Source organism: Podarcis filfolensis (genome assembly GCF_964270895.1).
Source record: "Podarcis filfolensis genome assembly, chromosome: 17".
Lineage (NCBI taxonomy): Eukaryota > Metazoa > Chordata > Lepidosauria > Squamata > Lacertidae > Podarcis > Podarcis filfolensis.
The window spans coordinates 30,005,345-30,022,176 of record NC_139621.1 but is presented as its reverse complement, the minus strand read 5'-3'; the positions used below and the strand labels follow the sequence as shown (position 1 = coordinate 30,022,176).

Below are 16,832 nucleotides of genomic sequence, written 5' to 3'. Positions count from 1 at the left end.
ACTTTCGACAAAACTATCACTTTAAAATTTACAACAGTCACAACAATTAATGCAATTGTATGAGAGGTCTCTAAAAACTCTTCTAAGAAGTTTTAAGAATATCATCCCTCTTTCAAATGAAAACACAAGAAAAGGACTAAATAATTCATGTAAGACTGGGAGTCTGGAGGATTTAGAGGTGGAACACGGCGGGCGTGCCAGGGCAGAATCCTGTTATGGAGGAGTCCCTGAGCTCCATGTTCTTGGGGAACATTGCATATGAGGCCACGAAGGAGCAATTAAAGCACATGTTGTGATAGGTTGAGGCTGTTGCTGGTTAGGGTATGACCAAAATGAAAGGTTTTGGCTTCTGTGAGATTTTCAACAAGCAAATGGCACTCAGTAAACGAGTTCAGTGGGAGATTGCTGCATGTGTACTATGCAGTCAGAAAGAACAAAAGAAAGAATGAAAAGGAGAGCAAGAGCCTGGGCACCCCCAAACCCCCAATGATTCTCCCAAGGAGATGCTGCAAACTTGAAAAGGATTACCTGGGGAGAATAGTGATGTTGTGAAAATGAGTCTTTATTCTACAATGTTACACATAAGTATACCATTCACAGTTGTGCTTATAATTATAATTATCTAGTTTTTTGTGTGGGGTATATATGTATGCATATATCTCTGAACCAGACCCATTTTATTTATAATCCCACAAAAAGGAAATACACTGTTTTTTGCAAGAAAAAGGGAAAGCTCTGTAACCAGCCCCTCTCCAAATTGAAAAAAGTTAGGTATTTTTAAAAGCAGGAGTCCAAGTTCAATATTGTTATGTTCTGCATAATAACATGCTCATCAATTGAATATAATTTCTTATTCCTCCCTGTACTGGATAAACTCCATCAATTATGTTGCTTAAATGTGATTGACACCAACGAGAAATGTGAAATCAGCATCTCTGAAGTGACAAGTCATTTATTTCAGCTGTTGGTTCGGCAAGATAGGCACATTTTGAGCTTAGGGACATAAGTGTAGTGTTAAGAATTTGCAGGAGGAGGGGTGAGTAGGCTGTATGTGACTCTTGGATCCAGCAGATGTTGAAATATAAGCCAGGCCAGCTTCCTGTGTTGAGGTGATCGCCTGGGCGATGTGCCATTAAGAGAACAAGGGAAAGGGGGCTCTGTGAGAGATGGGCAATTGGGTGAGGACCCTTCCTCAACTCATAGATAGAAGGACAAAGCCTGAGTTTAGAGATTGCAGTGATGTGACCTAGAAGTAAAGCAGCAAGCTGGAGAGAGAGGGGGGGGGAACATTTGAAGGCAATGTTTGATTTCTGTTTGAATCCAAGGCTGCGACTGTGAGAGAAACAAGACCCATTTAGGGTGCTGATGCTGTGAACCCCTCCATCGTAGACTCATGTATAAATGAAAGACAAAACGGTATCTATTGTGTCTCATTTCCAAAAAGAAACACGAACCCAGGGTCAGAGCCTGTAACCTCTGGAATCTCATGCTGCTTGGAGATTGGGGTGGCATGCAGCAGTACATTTTAAAAGTCCAGCACAGATATGAACTTGCTTTACCAGGATAATAAATACAGTGGGCGCTCAGGTTGCGAACGTGATCCATGCAAGAGGCACGTTCACAAGCTGCAGCATTCGCAACCCGCAGTGCTGCATCTGCGCACACGCGGGTTGCGATGTAGTGCTTCTGCACATGCGCGACTGCCAAAACCTGGAAGTAACCCGTTCCGGTACTTCCCAGTTTTGGCACATCTGTAACCCGCAAAAAACGCAACCTGAAGCATCTGTAACCCAAGGTATGACTATACATATTTGGGAACTAATAAATACATGTTTGGGCATTAACAGCTTGTGTTTTAATTTTCTGGGGTATATTATTGTTATTATTAAATTTGTTCCACCTGTACATAAGCACTAGGAGAGTACAGGGTGTAAATGAGCCATGCCATGCAAGACAAGAGTTGAGATATTATATAAGAACAAAAAGGATATTAGTAGCAAATTAATACTCAGAATGCCTATTAAAGAATAAGAAAATCAGAGCATAAGTTGACCTCATTTCCCATTTCTGTCCTTGTCTGCTCCCAACCATGCATGAGAGTCCTCAGTACTTTGTATGGCTAAGATCTTTAGCTCAAGCTGTCCATACCATGCCTCTCAAGAGTCTCCACCAGGGGTAGGCAACCTAAGGCCCGGGGGCCGGATGTGGCCCAATCGCCTTCTCAATCCAGCCCGCAGGCGGTCCGGGAACCAGTGTGTTTTTACATGAGTAGAATGTGTCTTTGATTTAAAATGCACCTCTGGGTTATTTGTGGGGCCTGCCCGGTGTTCTTACATGAGTAGAATGTGTGCTTTTATTTAAAATGCATCTCTGGGTTATTTGTGGAGCACAGGAATTCGTTCATTTCCCCCCCTTCAAAATATAGTCCGGCCCCCCACAAGGTATGAGGGATGGTGGACTGGCCCACGGCTGAAAAAGGTTGCTGACCCCTGGGATTCTCCACCTTTTTATCCCATGCTGTCACTTATGCCCGGAATTCCCTCCTGTTTGCTGTGTGCTATTGCTTCCCTTTCTTGTTTAAAATTCCACCTCAAATCTCAACTCTTTCTGGAGGTCTAATGCCAAATCGCTTAGTTTTTCTCACTGACTACTGAAACATCCAAGGTATCCAGGGCACTGTGTGTGTGTGTGTGTGTGATCACATTCTGTTCTTGCAACAACACAGTAAAGTAGATTAAAGTAGATTTCTCTTAGCCTAAAGAGAAATCATTGCCTCAAGGTAACCTAGCAAGCCTATTATTGCATTTCTGCATATTCACCCTGTTGCCCTTGCCTTGTCTGTTCCCTCCTTCCTCTGTCTGTTCCCTCACACTGTGGAAATGTGCATTGCATCCCTATGTACATTTACTTGGAAGTAAGTCCCACTTTGCTCAATGGAACCTTCTCTTTGTAAAATGGAGCCCTGGCTATTTTGGTCTCAGAAGATCTTATTAAAATAGGGCTTTGGTCCATAAATGGACATGTAAATATTCTGTGCAGCAGCAAAACCGGAAACCTTCATCTGCCCCAGCTGCAACCATATCAGTTTCTATAGCCACAGCAGGCTTCACTCCCAAAGGTGCCCTTCTCCATTGTCTCCTAAGACAGACAGATGCCAACCCAGTGTGGTTTTAAGTGGTTGCTTTTACCTAAGTTTACTTAATTTTTTTAAATTGTATTTATTTTATTTTATTGCATTACTGCTGTTAGCTACCTTGAGCATCATTTGATGGGAAGGCAGGATATAAAGTTAACAAAGAAATAGTGAATTGTGTTTTAAGACTGCAGCCTTAGATTGTACAGATTGTACAGAAGCGATTTGCTGCTTCTGTGCATGTGCGTGATGTCATTTTGAGCATCTGCGCATGCGCAAACGGCAAAACCCGGAAGTAACCCTTTCTGGTACTTCCGGGTCGCCATGGGATGCAACCTGAAAAGACGTAACCTGAACCGAACATAACAGGAGGTATGACTGTAATCTCCTTTTTCTCTTGTTAGGTGCCATGAAGTGATAAGTAAGATGGATAGCAGCTATCAGTCACATAAGTACTTTGGTCATCTGCCTTTTCTACATCTGAACAAAGTAGAAAGTAAAACTCTTTGGCCAACAAATGCAGCAGATAATGACAATGGAAAAGTGCAGGTTCTTTCAGTTTTTGACAGCGGATTGTCATTTCCCCCTAATTACCAGCCTAGCAATTTTAAAAGCCTAAAATTTGGGGGGGGGGGAAATGATCACATATCAATGAATATTTTACTTAAGAACAACAGCATGATTTTCAGAGCTGGCAGAAAAGCACAAATACATCACATGTTTTTCTTCTGATCAAGAGATAACTAGTTGTGCCTGTTGACAATAACGGGATTTAAGATAGAGCTATTTCTTGCATGAATGTCTTGGTGTGACAGATGTTTCTATTGCATGCTGCAATGGTAACATCTGCAAACAGGATACCATGTTGTTGAAGCATCTGACATGATAATTTCCCGCACTGGTGTTGCTCTTTCCATGTCGTATCCTGTCTGCAGATGTTGCTGTTTCATCATTCAGTGGGCTCATGTGGAAGTGATTACTTGTGCCCATTAACATTTGAAGCTGTCATGCTAAGTGACTCTAGCATCAAGTCCAGCAGCATCTTTCCAAGCTATTTCCCAACACTATTGCTTGAGTTCCTTTTAAATGTGAGTTGTCATGGATTCACACAATGCCGAGTGTTTTTATGACTAAGGAGCTATAGGTCCATGCATCTTCTTCTTTGGCAATCACTCGTAGCTGAGTAAGATTGTCTTCCATAAACACGGTTTTAACAGTGAGTCCGTAAGTGACTGTGGAGGCAAATTCTGGATCCACACGTCCTTCCACAGTGGGGACATAGGTTTCCGGGCAGGAGTTGATCACGGTGTGGATTTGCCAGTCTTTAAACCTCTTTTGTTTACCACCAGCATTACGCTTTCCATTTTTAAGTTCAGAATAGAGTACAGTGGTACCTCAGCTTAAGTATTTAATTCGTTCCAGAGGTCTGTTCTTAACCTGAAACTGTTCTTAACCTGAAGCACCACTTTAGCTAATGGGGCCTCCTGCTACTGCTGCGCCACCGGATCCCGATTTCTGTTCTTATCCTGAAGCAAAGTTCTTAACCTGAAGCACTATTTCTGGGTTAGCGGAGTGTGTAACCTGAAGCGTATGTAACCTGAGGTACCACTGTAGTTGCTTTGGAAGATGATCATCAGGCATCCACACAACATGTCCAGTCCAACGAAGTTGATGTTGAAGAATCATTGCTTCAACACTGGTGATCTTTGCTTCTTCCAGTACACTGATATTAGTTTGCCTGTCTTCCCAAGCGATGTGTAAAATTTTTCGGAGACACCATTGATAGAATCTTACTGACTAACACGTTTACTTGCCACCCACTGATCATGACATTCTTTACTAACAGTACCCCCCTCCCTCCCGTCAATTATGCGCCAGTCAATATGTGGCTGTAACAGGAATGCTGAGGTAGAATCTGGTGCATACTCCTTTCCACACACAACACCCACACACCATTGTAGGAAGATCCCATAGCACCGCCCACAATTGACCTACGCAACCAAGTGGTCATAAGGACAATCACTTATACCTACAGTCCTAATAGGGTTTGTTTTCCTGGCAGCTCAAATATGGCCTACAAACAATCCTTTGGGCAAGATGCAGAAAACAATGTTAGGCAGGGAAGGAGAGGCTGTCATTCCCATAAGAGCCTAGTGGTGGCAAATCCCCCCCCCCAATAAAATGCTTTCAATTCTACAGCATTGTTTAAAATTTTGCATATAGCACATTTGCTTTGCTATCTTTGTCAAGGAAATAACCAGCTATCCTATTTTTAAAAGACATCTGAAGGCAGCCCTGTTTAGGGAAGTTTTTAATATTTAATGCTGTATTGTTTTTAACACTTGATTGGGAGCCACCCAGAGTGGCTGGGGAAACCCAGCTAGATGGGCAGGGTATAAATTTATTATTATTATTATTATTATTATTATTATTATTATTATTATTATTATCATCTTTGTGAGGGGAATTATATTTTTTGCAAGGGAGGCAGTGGTGTAGCAACCCCCGCCAGCACCAGGGGTTGATCAAATTTGTTGGCCTTTTTTTGGAAAATCAGTTACTGAGCTTTTTGTAGGGGAGCTGCCTATTTCAGGGATGGGCCCTTGCAGTGGCACTCTAAGCCCCCACCCACCTGGCCCACCCCTGCCTAGCTGCACTACTGAAGGGAGGGTGGATAAAGTAGCTAAGCACTAGAACAGCAATGTCAGAAGCAGGAACTGTAATCTGAATGTAGCTCAGTGATAAAATAAATAAATAACAGGATGCAGCTTCAAGTGGATCTAAATGTGGCTACAGCCACCAGCGGTGAGGCCAACCTTTTAGGTATCCTTCTGGCAACAATGATTTGGGATGGAACAGAAAACGCAGCAGAAGGACTAAAGTTAATTCTTTTCTTGACTGAAGAGCGCTGCTAATCTATTCATACAGTCAATGAAGCATTCAGAGAAACAACCACAAACCACATGCTGGGACACTTGTAATTCTCCAAGGTGAGATAGGATTGCTCTGTTAGTTTTGGAAACTCTTGGGGGTACCCAAGGAATGTTCAGTGATCTTTTTATAAGCAAATGCCTTGAAGTTTTAAAATTAGGAGAGAGAGAGAGTACATGAGGATGCCCAAAGGTCATTAATCTGAAGTAGGTAGTCCATCTACCATTGATAATTACTTTGGCCTTTGTTCTGGCTAAAGAGGCAAAATCTAATTTCACTGATTGAGTTTGTCAATTGATGATTAATTGCCTCTCACAAATGAATTGCAAAGCAACTCAAGCATAGTTTTTGTTATTATTTGAATGGCAAAAGCAATCTCCATTCTGATAGCAGCATAATTGGCCTATGTTGTCCACATATTTTAAGACATTTCTCTGAACAGCTTTGTTAAGGACACCAAATTCTAGGAATGCAATATCTGTTTAGGAGTCCTTAACATTTTTACAAAATTCTTATGATAATTTTAATGCATTACAGTAATCTTGAATCCATATTGCTTGAATCTTGATTGTGACACTCATACACATTGCTGTAGAATATACCCATGTGTGCGTGTATATGTGTGTCTGTGTTTTAAAAATTAATTTATTAATTTGTTAAACGTAATACACCTGTGTATATCATCATCTCATAAGAGGTGCCTTCACTTCTATGTATGCATTTTGTAATGTGAGAAATTGCACTGTCTTACAGACATGAGAAAAGTAAGCAAAAAGGGAGCAGTTTTCTTCTGTTTAACAGTGTAATCTTAGACATGTCTGCTATGAAACAAGTCCCAGTGAGTTCAGTCTATGTAAGCTAAGTATGTATAAAACTGCAATGTTCAAATGCATCCTTTGCTCCTTTTGCTCAGCATTCCTGACTTTTTGCCTTTCCCCACCCCTTATGTCACATTATTTGCTGGAGACACAGAGCGAAGGAATGGGGTAAAAAAAACTGAGGAGCCTGCAAAGTTAGGATACTTATTTCTAAATCTGCATCTATACATAAAAATTATGCAAATGTTATGCAAACCCGTGTTCTCTCTTTCAACGATTCTCTACTTTCTGTTCTTTGATCCACAATGGGTTGGATCCAGACTAAATTAATTGAACTTAAGTCGTAAGAAGAGAAGAAAAAGAGTTTGGATTTGATATCCCGCCTTTCACTCCCTTCTAAGGAGTCTCAAAGCGGCGAACATTCTCCTTTCCCTTCCTCCCCCACAACAAACACTCTGTGAGGTGAGTGGGGCTGAGAGACTTCAAAGAAGTGTGACTGGCCCAAGGTCACCCAGCAGCTGCATGTGGAGGAGCGGAGACGCGAACCCGGTTCCCCAGATTACGAATCAACTGCTCTTAACCACTACACCACACTGGCTCTCAACTAACGCTCCCACTGATATCAATGGGAACTAAGGTTAACTAATTTAGCCTGGATGCAGCCCAATGTAAGCAGCTATGGTCAATAGCCTTCAAAGCACTACTTCATCCTAAGACATACTGTTCCAGGAATTTGCAAAAGGTGCTAGACAATTGGGGGGGCACGAACCCTTGCAATGAATTCTAGCCAAGCAGAGTGGGATATTCATATACATGAAGAGCAACACGCCCTGCAATGCTTGCTGTTTCTATGTGGATGAAATGGCAGAAAGTTATGTCAGAAGGCTGGCTCTTATCCATAGTTATATGGGGAACCTGGGCTATGAGGGAACTGATGGAGGTACTCCAGAGAACCAACTGACCTCTTATTCCCTTCCCACATCTGTTTTATTTAATCCATTCATATTTTGAGGAGTTTTGAAATGTTTAGCTATGCATTATTCCTTTTCTTTCTTACTACTGCTCTGCCAAATGCAGTCTTCTTTTGTTTAAAATAGATTCCAAACAGGCGATTTGATGCTCTTTTGAACTGCTGTGAGACCTAAATTATACTCCTAAAGCTGAATGGACAAACGTTATAGGAACAAACACTGGAAAAAAACAGGATCCATTGATGCAAGATTCTTATTTTGCAATAAGAACTAATAATCCCTGTGACCAGCGAAGGACACACCGTAGTTAGCATATTACCATATAAATGCAATGCAGCTGGGCGCATCGACTGTGAGAGACTGTAACATCTTCATTGGCACTGGGTTTTGTTTTGTTTGAAAAGACATACGCTGTACATCTTGTTCTGAAACAACACAAGTATGAACTTAAAAGAAGAAAAGTAAGAGAGAGAGAGAGAGAGAGAGAGAGAGAGAGAGAGAGAGAGAGAGAGAGAAATTCTGGTGGTTCCCTCACTTCGAGAAGCTAACTTACAGGAAACCAGGCAGAGGGCCTTCTTGGCAGTGGTGTCCTCCCTGTGGAACGCCCTCCCATCAGATTTCAAAGAGATAAAGAACTACACAACCTTTAGAAGACATCTGAAGGCAGCCAAGTATTGGGTAGGTTTTAATGTTTGACTTTTTATTATGTTTTTATATGTACTGGAAGCCGCCTAGCGTGGGTGGGGTATAAGTAATAAAATCATCATCATCATCATAACAGAAAAGTGATTATCTGTCCGGAAACCTATGTCCCCACTGTGAAAGGACATGTGGCTCCAGAACTGGCCTCCACAGTCACTTATGGACTCACTGTTAAGACCATGTTCATGGAAGACAATCTTACCTGGCTACGAGTGATTGCCAAAGAAGAAGAAATGCTGTTGTTTTATACTGATGACAAAAGTGAACTGTTTGTGGGTGTAAAACTGAGATAAAAAGCAACTGTTGTCATCAGTAAAACAACAATACAGTACATTCTCATCGGTGAGTATAAACATGTTAAGAAGCTCAACAGGTGAAACAGAAATTAGAAACATTATCCATGCGAATGTTTCAGTGTTTTGCACAAGCAAGTATGAGAAAATCCACTTTATCTTGGCCACTTTTTCTTTTCCCCAGGTGAAAAGTTGTGCAGACATTATCCTTATAAACAATAACAAAACCCCAACCTTTAAAGATAAATTATGATGAAGATCTCTACAGCTGGGTTCATTTTATCTTTTTTACCGGGGCCTTTATCCTATAGGATGCATATGCCCAAGAAGTGGGGTGGTGCCTTCCATCTCAATCATTATGCCTCCCTTTGTAAACTGCTGGGAGCTTAATGCTTGGGATCTCTCATAATGTTATGTGGGCAGAGAAAGCATTATCCACACACCTTCTCAGGGCAAACTAGTGATTCAAAAGGGCATGTGAGGTACTCAAACAGTCAACAAGCATGTAACAAATGCAAGTTAAGCTTTAGACCTGTCTAATAGCTTTCAAATCATCATATTGCTAGAATAATCATAAACATTGCAAGTTATCATAACAGTTAAATGTTAGCCACAACATGGATGCAAAAAAATAATAATGACCATGTGTCCCTCTGAAAACAACAAACCAGAACCACCCCATATGGCTTTGCCCACTCCCTTGAAGGACGTCCAAAGTGCTCCCCTTCCTATAAACAGTTTAAAGTCATAATGATAAACAGGCCTTAACTTGCATTTGTTACACTCTTGTTGATTATTTGCGACAATGCAGAAATGTTTACTGATTCCAGCCAAGTGAGTTTACATAAGAAACCCCCGCACACGTACCTCATGTGCCCTGATGAATGGCCAGTTTACTTCGAAAATGAACACGGATAATGCTTTTTTTAAAAAAAAAATCCCGAAACAAAACCCACACAACATTGTGAGAACTCCCGTGTGTTAAGCTTTAGCAGTCTGAAAGAGGAAACTTTATGCTAGAGTTCAAACCACGACCCTGGATGCTCATTCATCGTAGCACTTTAATAGGAGGCCCCCGGAGCAGGGCTTCTCCTTGTAGACCTGAGGTTGAGGGGAATAAGTGCTACCTTGGATACAAGAAGCCTCGGCTGTTTGAGCTTTGAGGGTATAAACCAGGAGCAACTGGGATGCAAACATGATCCTTCAGGAAGCATGTGACCTCATCTGGGACAGATGATCCCATCCTCCCAGAGTTCAAGAAGCTACAAACAGAAGCATATGTTGGAACAACAGCAGCAGCAGCAACAACAACTGATTGGAGAATGGTTGAGTAAAATCTGGCACAAGGTGCACTAGTGTAGTGCCATAATTAAGTCTCAGATGATAAACAGCTATATATTATTTTCTAGAAGACTGGGGAAATGCATAGATTCCTGGAATACCATTTCCAGAGCTATGATGATCTGTTGCAGCAAAACCCATGAAGAATCTTATAGCACCTTAAAAACTAACACAATTCTTATGGTGCAAGCTCTCGTTGACTAGAGTCCATTTAATCCAATGGACAAAATATTATCCTTAGTAGACTGGTACATGTATATGTGGCTGTAGAAAATTTTTTATGTAAACAACAGGGTTAAATGGCAATAACATGAGTAACTAAAAGTTATTGGGAAATGATTTATAATGAAATGAAAAAAATGCTTAAGATAACCTTAGTTAGAAGACCAGAAGCCTTTTTGTTAGGCATTACAGGTCAAGACTTGCCAAAAGAATGGAAGAAACTAATTTATGTACACTACAACAGCTGCTAGGATATTACTAGCCCAAAAATGGAAAGATGACAAGATATTAGCGAAAGAAGAACAGCAAGAAAAATGATGGAATATGCTGAAATGGCAGAACCAACTGGAAAACTTAAGAGACAAGGACAATAGAAACTTTAAAAAGGACTGGGAACCTTTTATGGTGTATTTACAGAAACATTGTAAAGAAGTGGACTCACTAGCAGGGCTTGAGTAAACACTTACAATTAAGAAAATAAGCATAAAAGTTAAGAGGTAATAATTGGGTAAATAACAGAACATAAGATGTGATTTGGGAAATATGGTATAAAAATGATAAGAATATAACAATATTTAAATAAAAGATTACAAAATTAAGGTATAATAAATTAGGCAGGAAAAGCAAATATTTAAAGAACCAGAAGAGGAAGTTGAGGGAAGTCACGGGAGAGGGGTGGGGGATAATAAAAGTTGTTTATTTATTTTATTTAAAAAGGCAATAACATTAAATAAAGCAGTCTGAGACAAGTGTAATAACTACAAAGTCACAATAATAATTAACGGACTCTGTTATTAATATTAATATTTTTACGGATATAAAAACCATCCTAGCAATGCTAAGGTAGTTAACACCTTTCGTGGGACAGGAAAACCATGGTCTGCATTCCTGCCCAAACTGACCAAAGTTCTTGGTGAGATTTAATTCCATGGTTCCATGCTGGAATCACTCTTTGAAATATATTTGCTGAAGAATGGCAGTTTGGATGGCATGGGTGGAATGGCAGCAATGGAATCGTATAATGCCTAATAATGTGTTTGCTACCAGATAGGGTGAATGCATCCTATGACTACTGCAACGTGATTTACAGATTGTGGATGCAAAGGGCAACTGAAACACAGGGACATGGAACAAGTGTCACTTGTTCTTTAGTCTCTGCAAAAGACTAGATTAGCAAAGTGCATGCCTAAGGAAAGTAAGTGACTTTCCATTTCCTCCCTCCTACTAAAGCCACAATAATGATTGTGGCTGTTGCTGCTCCTAGTATTTTCCATGCCCTCTTGTTTTTGAAAGTGTCTCCTTTTCCTGGTCCACCAAAACACAAAAGAGCCTGTGCTGCCACAGTATCTTTCCTGCCCTTTAGACTGATTATCACCTCTTCCCAAAATGCCTACCGGTATATGGGAGGGCACTCCCATGGATCACATATTTTCCTCTTGTGTCAACCAGCTATTCCTGCCTTTTGAAAAAAAAAATGTATTTTGCAGGTTCAAAAATTACAACATTGGAAGATAACAGGGTGTTCCTGCTTTCTACTAACTTTGGAATGATTTCTAAATAAATTGATGGATATGGTTTACAATCAGTTATTTTAAAAAAGCAAAGGAATCTGTGTCGGTCTGTAAAAACAGAATTGTGAGCAATATTTTTGATATTTCCTAAAACTTGTCATTACGATGGACGCTAAGAAAAGCAGTATTCGGGTTCAAACCTAAAGTCTTTATACAGTCATAGTCTTCAAATGGAATTTAGAAGGAGATAGCTCATGTACTTGCATTGGGTTCTACTAGATGCTATACGGGTTCCAGATTGCACCTTGGATTTCTGGTACAAAGAAATACACAATGACTGACCCCCTATTTTTTAGGTAAAGGTAAAGGGACCCCTGACCATTTGGTCCAGTCGTGACCGACTCTGGGGTTGCGGCGCTCATCTCGCTTTATTGGCTGAGGGAGCCGGTGTACAGCTTCCGGGTCATGTGGCCAGCATGACTAAGCCGCTTCTGGCAAACCAGAGCAGTGCACAGAAATGCTGTTTACCTTCCCGCTGGAGCGGTACCTATTTATCTACTTGCACTTTGACGTGCTTTCGAACTGCTAGGTGGGCAGGAGCTAGGACTGAGCAACAGGAGCTCACGCCATCGCGGGGATTCGAACCGCTGACCTTCTGATCGGCAAGTCCTAGGCTCTGTGGTTTAACCCACAGCACCACCCGCATCCCTATTTTGTAGAATACAGTAAATTCCAGGAGTCAGAAAAAGCAATAATAAATAAGATTCTGTTGTTTTTTTTAATGGGGGGAACAAAATGAAAGCAAAAAAACATGACAGAGCCTAACAAATACTTCATGTAAAAGCTAGTATACAATCTTAAACTGAATCTGTGTACGATGGGTAACCAAGGGGGATAATCTAAAAAATGCAATTTAATAAGGATATTGATACGCCCGAATGTGTGACCAAGATGATAAAGGTCCGGAAACCAAGCCTTATGAGGAACGGTTGAGGACGTTGGGTCTGTTTAGCCTGGATAACAGGAGATTGACAGAAGATATAATAGCTATCTTCAAATGTCTAAAGGGCTGTCACATGGAAGGTAGAGCAAGCTTGCTTTCTCCTGCTCCAGAGGGTAGGACTCGAACCAATGGCTTCAAGTTACAAGAAAGGAGATTCTGACTAAACATTAGGAAGAACTTTCTGATGCTAAGAGCTGTTCAATTCCCTCAGAAGGTGGTGAACTCTAATTCCTTGGACCTTTTTAAGCAGAGGTTGGAAGGTCACCTGTCATGGGTGCTTTTGTTGAGATTCCTGCATTGCAGAGGGTCGGACTAGATGACCCTCAGGGCTCCCTTCCAACTCTACAGTTCTATAATATGATCACAGAAAAACTGAGTGGAACACATAACTGAAATAGCGGGTGGAACGTGAGATAGGAAATCAATGAATTAAGAAAATAATCCAATGAGATAGGTCAACCAATGAGTAAGAAATAGGATAGAACAGGTCTACATAAATTAAACAATGGTTGTTGTTGTTTAGTTGTTTAGTCGTGTCTGACTCTTTGTGACCCCATGGACCAGAGCACGCCAGGCACTCCTGTCTTCCACTGCCTCCCGCAGTTTGGTCAAACTCATGCTGGTAGCTTCGAGAATACTGTCCAACCATCTCGTCCTCTGTCGTCCCCTTCTCCTTGTGTCCTCCATCTTTCCCAACATCAGGGTCTTTTCCAGGGAGTCTTCTCTTCTCATGAGGTGGCCAAAGTACTGGAGTCTCAGCTTCAGGATCTGTCCTTCCAGTGAGCACTCAGGACTGATTTCCTTAAGAATGGATATGTTTGATCTTCTTTCAGTCCATGGGACTCTCAAGAGACTCCTCCAGCACCATAATTCATTGTTGGTGACAGCCAATTACATCCCCCACCCTGCCCCTGATATTCCATTTTTCTTTCCCAGAAGTCACTCCACATAGGAGAACTGAAGTCAAGTAATATAAGGCACTATGAACGGAATTATATTACCAATTCTGCTGCTGACCAAGAAGCAGAGTATAATATCACATACTATTTAACATACTGTGCAAGCAAGCTGTATCGTCTGCTTGTAGATGGTAGAAGAGGCAGCAGGTCCCGCAGTTGACCCAACTATCTTCAGACCATGTCCTAACCCCCCCCCCATTGATTTGCAGATGCATATTGGTTCCGGAGAAGCAAAGCCGTATTGTGAATTTTACTGCGTGCAACTTACGTAAATTGGTTTGCTGACATTTGTTATGCAGGCACTAATTTGCGTAAGCTGTCCTTGTTGTCTGCAATTATCTAAATAGTGGCTGTAGTGAGATAAACCATGAATTTTCAGCTCGGAGAGAGAAAGCTTTTAACATGTAAAATATGGCTCTTTTGCCCCAAATATTGAGGTTGGGTTTCAGGTTTTACTTAGAGTAGACCCACTGAAACTAATGGACCTAACTTAGGCCTGCTTTGAGTAAAACATGCTTGAATACCAGTCTGAACACTAAAAACACCAGGACAGCATACATATACGCAGGGATGAGTGCACTGCTTCAGACTGGGGTCTTCTGATGTAATGTCAGTGATTTCACATCCACTGCCTCTGACCACTCCACTTCCCTCACAGTAGTATTGTATATAAAGTAATGCTTCTCTTGAAACTCCAGAAGAGAACTATCAGAAAGTTGGATTCCTGTGTGTTTTTCAAGTTCTCGTGTGCCTATGAAATCAGCATAAGAATATATGCAGCAAATACTCATACATTGCATTCATTTTTAGTTTGGTGATGCTACTGTATGGTAGTGAAACCAGCTTTGAGACTCTAAAATTCTTTTTCTTCTTCTTCTACAAAATAACTCTATTCATTTATATATAGATCAAAGGGAGCCTGGTTAGTATTTTCAATGTATGCAGGATTATGCCATTGGGAAAGAGGCTTCTGCACTCTGATCCCATGCAGATGTGTGCTTTGATCTAGAACTGAATGACAGGTCACCCGAGCCACAATAAACTGGCTGCATAACTATAAATAGGAATATAGAACCCTGTTAAGCAGACATATACCGACAAACTTAATTAATTAATGCACTGCAGCATTCAATAACTTGGTGTCTTCTAGATGTTTTGGACCACAACCCTTATCAGCACCAGCAAACATGGCTATCTTCGTTGGGGCTGATGGGAGTTGTAGTCCAATCAGCTAGAGGGCACCAGGGTAGTGAATGCTAATGTATCACTACTTTCAGCATGTGTGCCTTTATCTTTTAAATCTATATTTCCCTCCCCCACGCACACAAACTTGATGGCTTAAGGGTGCATGTGAGAGAGGTTAGCACTTGGATCACAAATTGGGGACAGGGGCCTGCAGAGGGAAGGATAAGGTACGGAAGTCCCACCCTGTGGATGCTACCTCCGTTCTGTTCCCGGAAGGGAAAGGTTGGATCCAATATATTTTCTCCAACTCTTCATTGTCTACCACTTAATGTATCCAATGGAGAAGACAATGCAGTACTGTCTGCAAAAGATCATGCCACAAGAAATGTATTTAAGGTGCCCACAACTCTGTCCCCAGAGAACATACAACCATAAATCACTTAATAAAAGTAGTTTGGACAGAACTGATGGAGAAGAGGTCTACTGGCAGCCATGGCAACGATAGAGAACCTCCATGTTCTGAGATAATATACCTCTAATGATGAGATGCAAAGGACAAGTAGGGGAGGAATTATCTTCCTTGTGTTCTGTTCGTAACTGGTCACAGTTGGATACGGACTAGCTGGAACCATGGTCTGATCCAGAAAGGACTTAGAATTTTTTCTTAAAGATTTCATTGAGGAGGAGGAGGAGGAGAAGAAGAAGAAGAAGAAGAGGACGAGGAGGAGGAGGAGGAGGAGGAGGAGGAGGAGGAGAAGAAGAAGAAGAAGAAGAAGAAGAAGAAGAAGAAGAAGAAGAGTAGTAGTAGTAGTAGTAGTAGTTTGGATTTGATATCTCGCTTTGTCACTACCCAAAGGAGTCTCAAAGCGGCTAGCATTCTCCTTCCCCTTCCTCCCCCACAACAAACACTCTGTGAGGTGAGTGGGGCTGAGAGACTTCAGAGAAGTGTGACTAGCCCAAGGTCATCTAGCAGCTGCATGTGGAGGAGTGGGGATGCAAATCCAGTTCACCAGATTACGAGTCCACCGCTCTTAACCACTACACCACACTGGCTCCCAGGATGCCCAAGTCTACTTTGGTTTTCTGCCATAAAGAAATAAGCTTTCTATAAGATGCTGGGTCCACTTGAAAATTGCTGAGAGCCTTAGGGGCCCACTTGATAATTTTTCTGCCTGTTGTAGCAATTGTCCTAGATGTTTTATGGGGTTTTTTAAATTGTATTTTTATTTGCTTCTTTTATTTCTTATAGATTATATTTTATACAACACAATATAAGAAACAAAAGAAGCAATAAAAGACAATTAAAAAATCGATATGAGTATTTACTGTGATGGATGTTTCATCTTCCGTCTTCAAACACAAATACACAGGCATGCCACAGATCACCTGAATGAGGCTTGCAGGTCACTCGTGGTCCATGGACACCAGTTTGGGAAGCCCTGCTCAAATAACTTGATACCTATTTTTTTCTTGTTTGTTTGTGGCGAAATTTAGAAGATAGTCACAAAGTACTAGTTTGCTCTCTTACCACTGAAAGAACATATACAATGAGCAGCCAACAGAACACTAACAAACAACCGGTCATATGCATATGTTTGCTGCTATAATACCCATCTCCAAAAATGTATTACGCCAAGGAGCGACTAGAGTTGCTGGTTTCCTGGGCAGCTTCTAAAGTGCGATGACTCAAAGACACTAGCAATGGCGTAAGGCAGCGAGAGGAGAAGAGGTGAGAGAGAATATAACTGGTAAACACACGGCAG

At 41.3% G+C, this 16,832-nt stretch overlaps 1 protein-coding gene across 14 annotated transcripts in view; it reads right to left on the bottom strand.

Moving 5' to 3' along the window:
- The window catches only part of NRG1 (neuregulin 1), a 503,801-nt gene that overhangs the window by 207,831 nt on the left and 279,138 nt on the right, over window positions 1-16,832 (bottom strand). The window contains exon 1 of one of the 14 annotated variants that reach the window (XM_083593306.1): window positions 8,173-8,215. The exons of the other annotated variants lie outside the window; for them this stretch is intronic. Coding sequence (XP_083449432.1) covers window positions 8,173-8,200 — 28 coding nt within the window. The 5' untranslated portion in view covers window positions 8,201-8,215. Of the gene's footprint in view, window positions 1-8,172; window positions 8,216-16,832 lie in introns of those variants that run through there. 14 annotated transcript variants of the gene reach the window in all.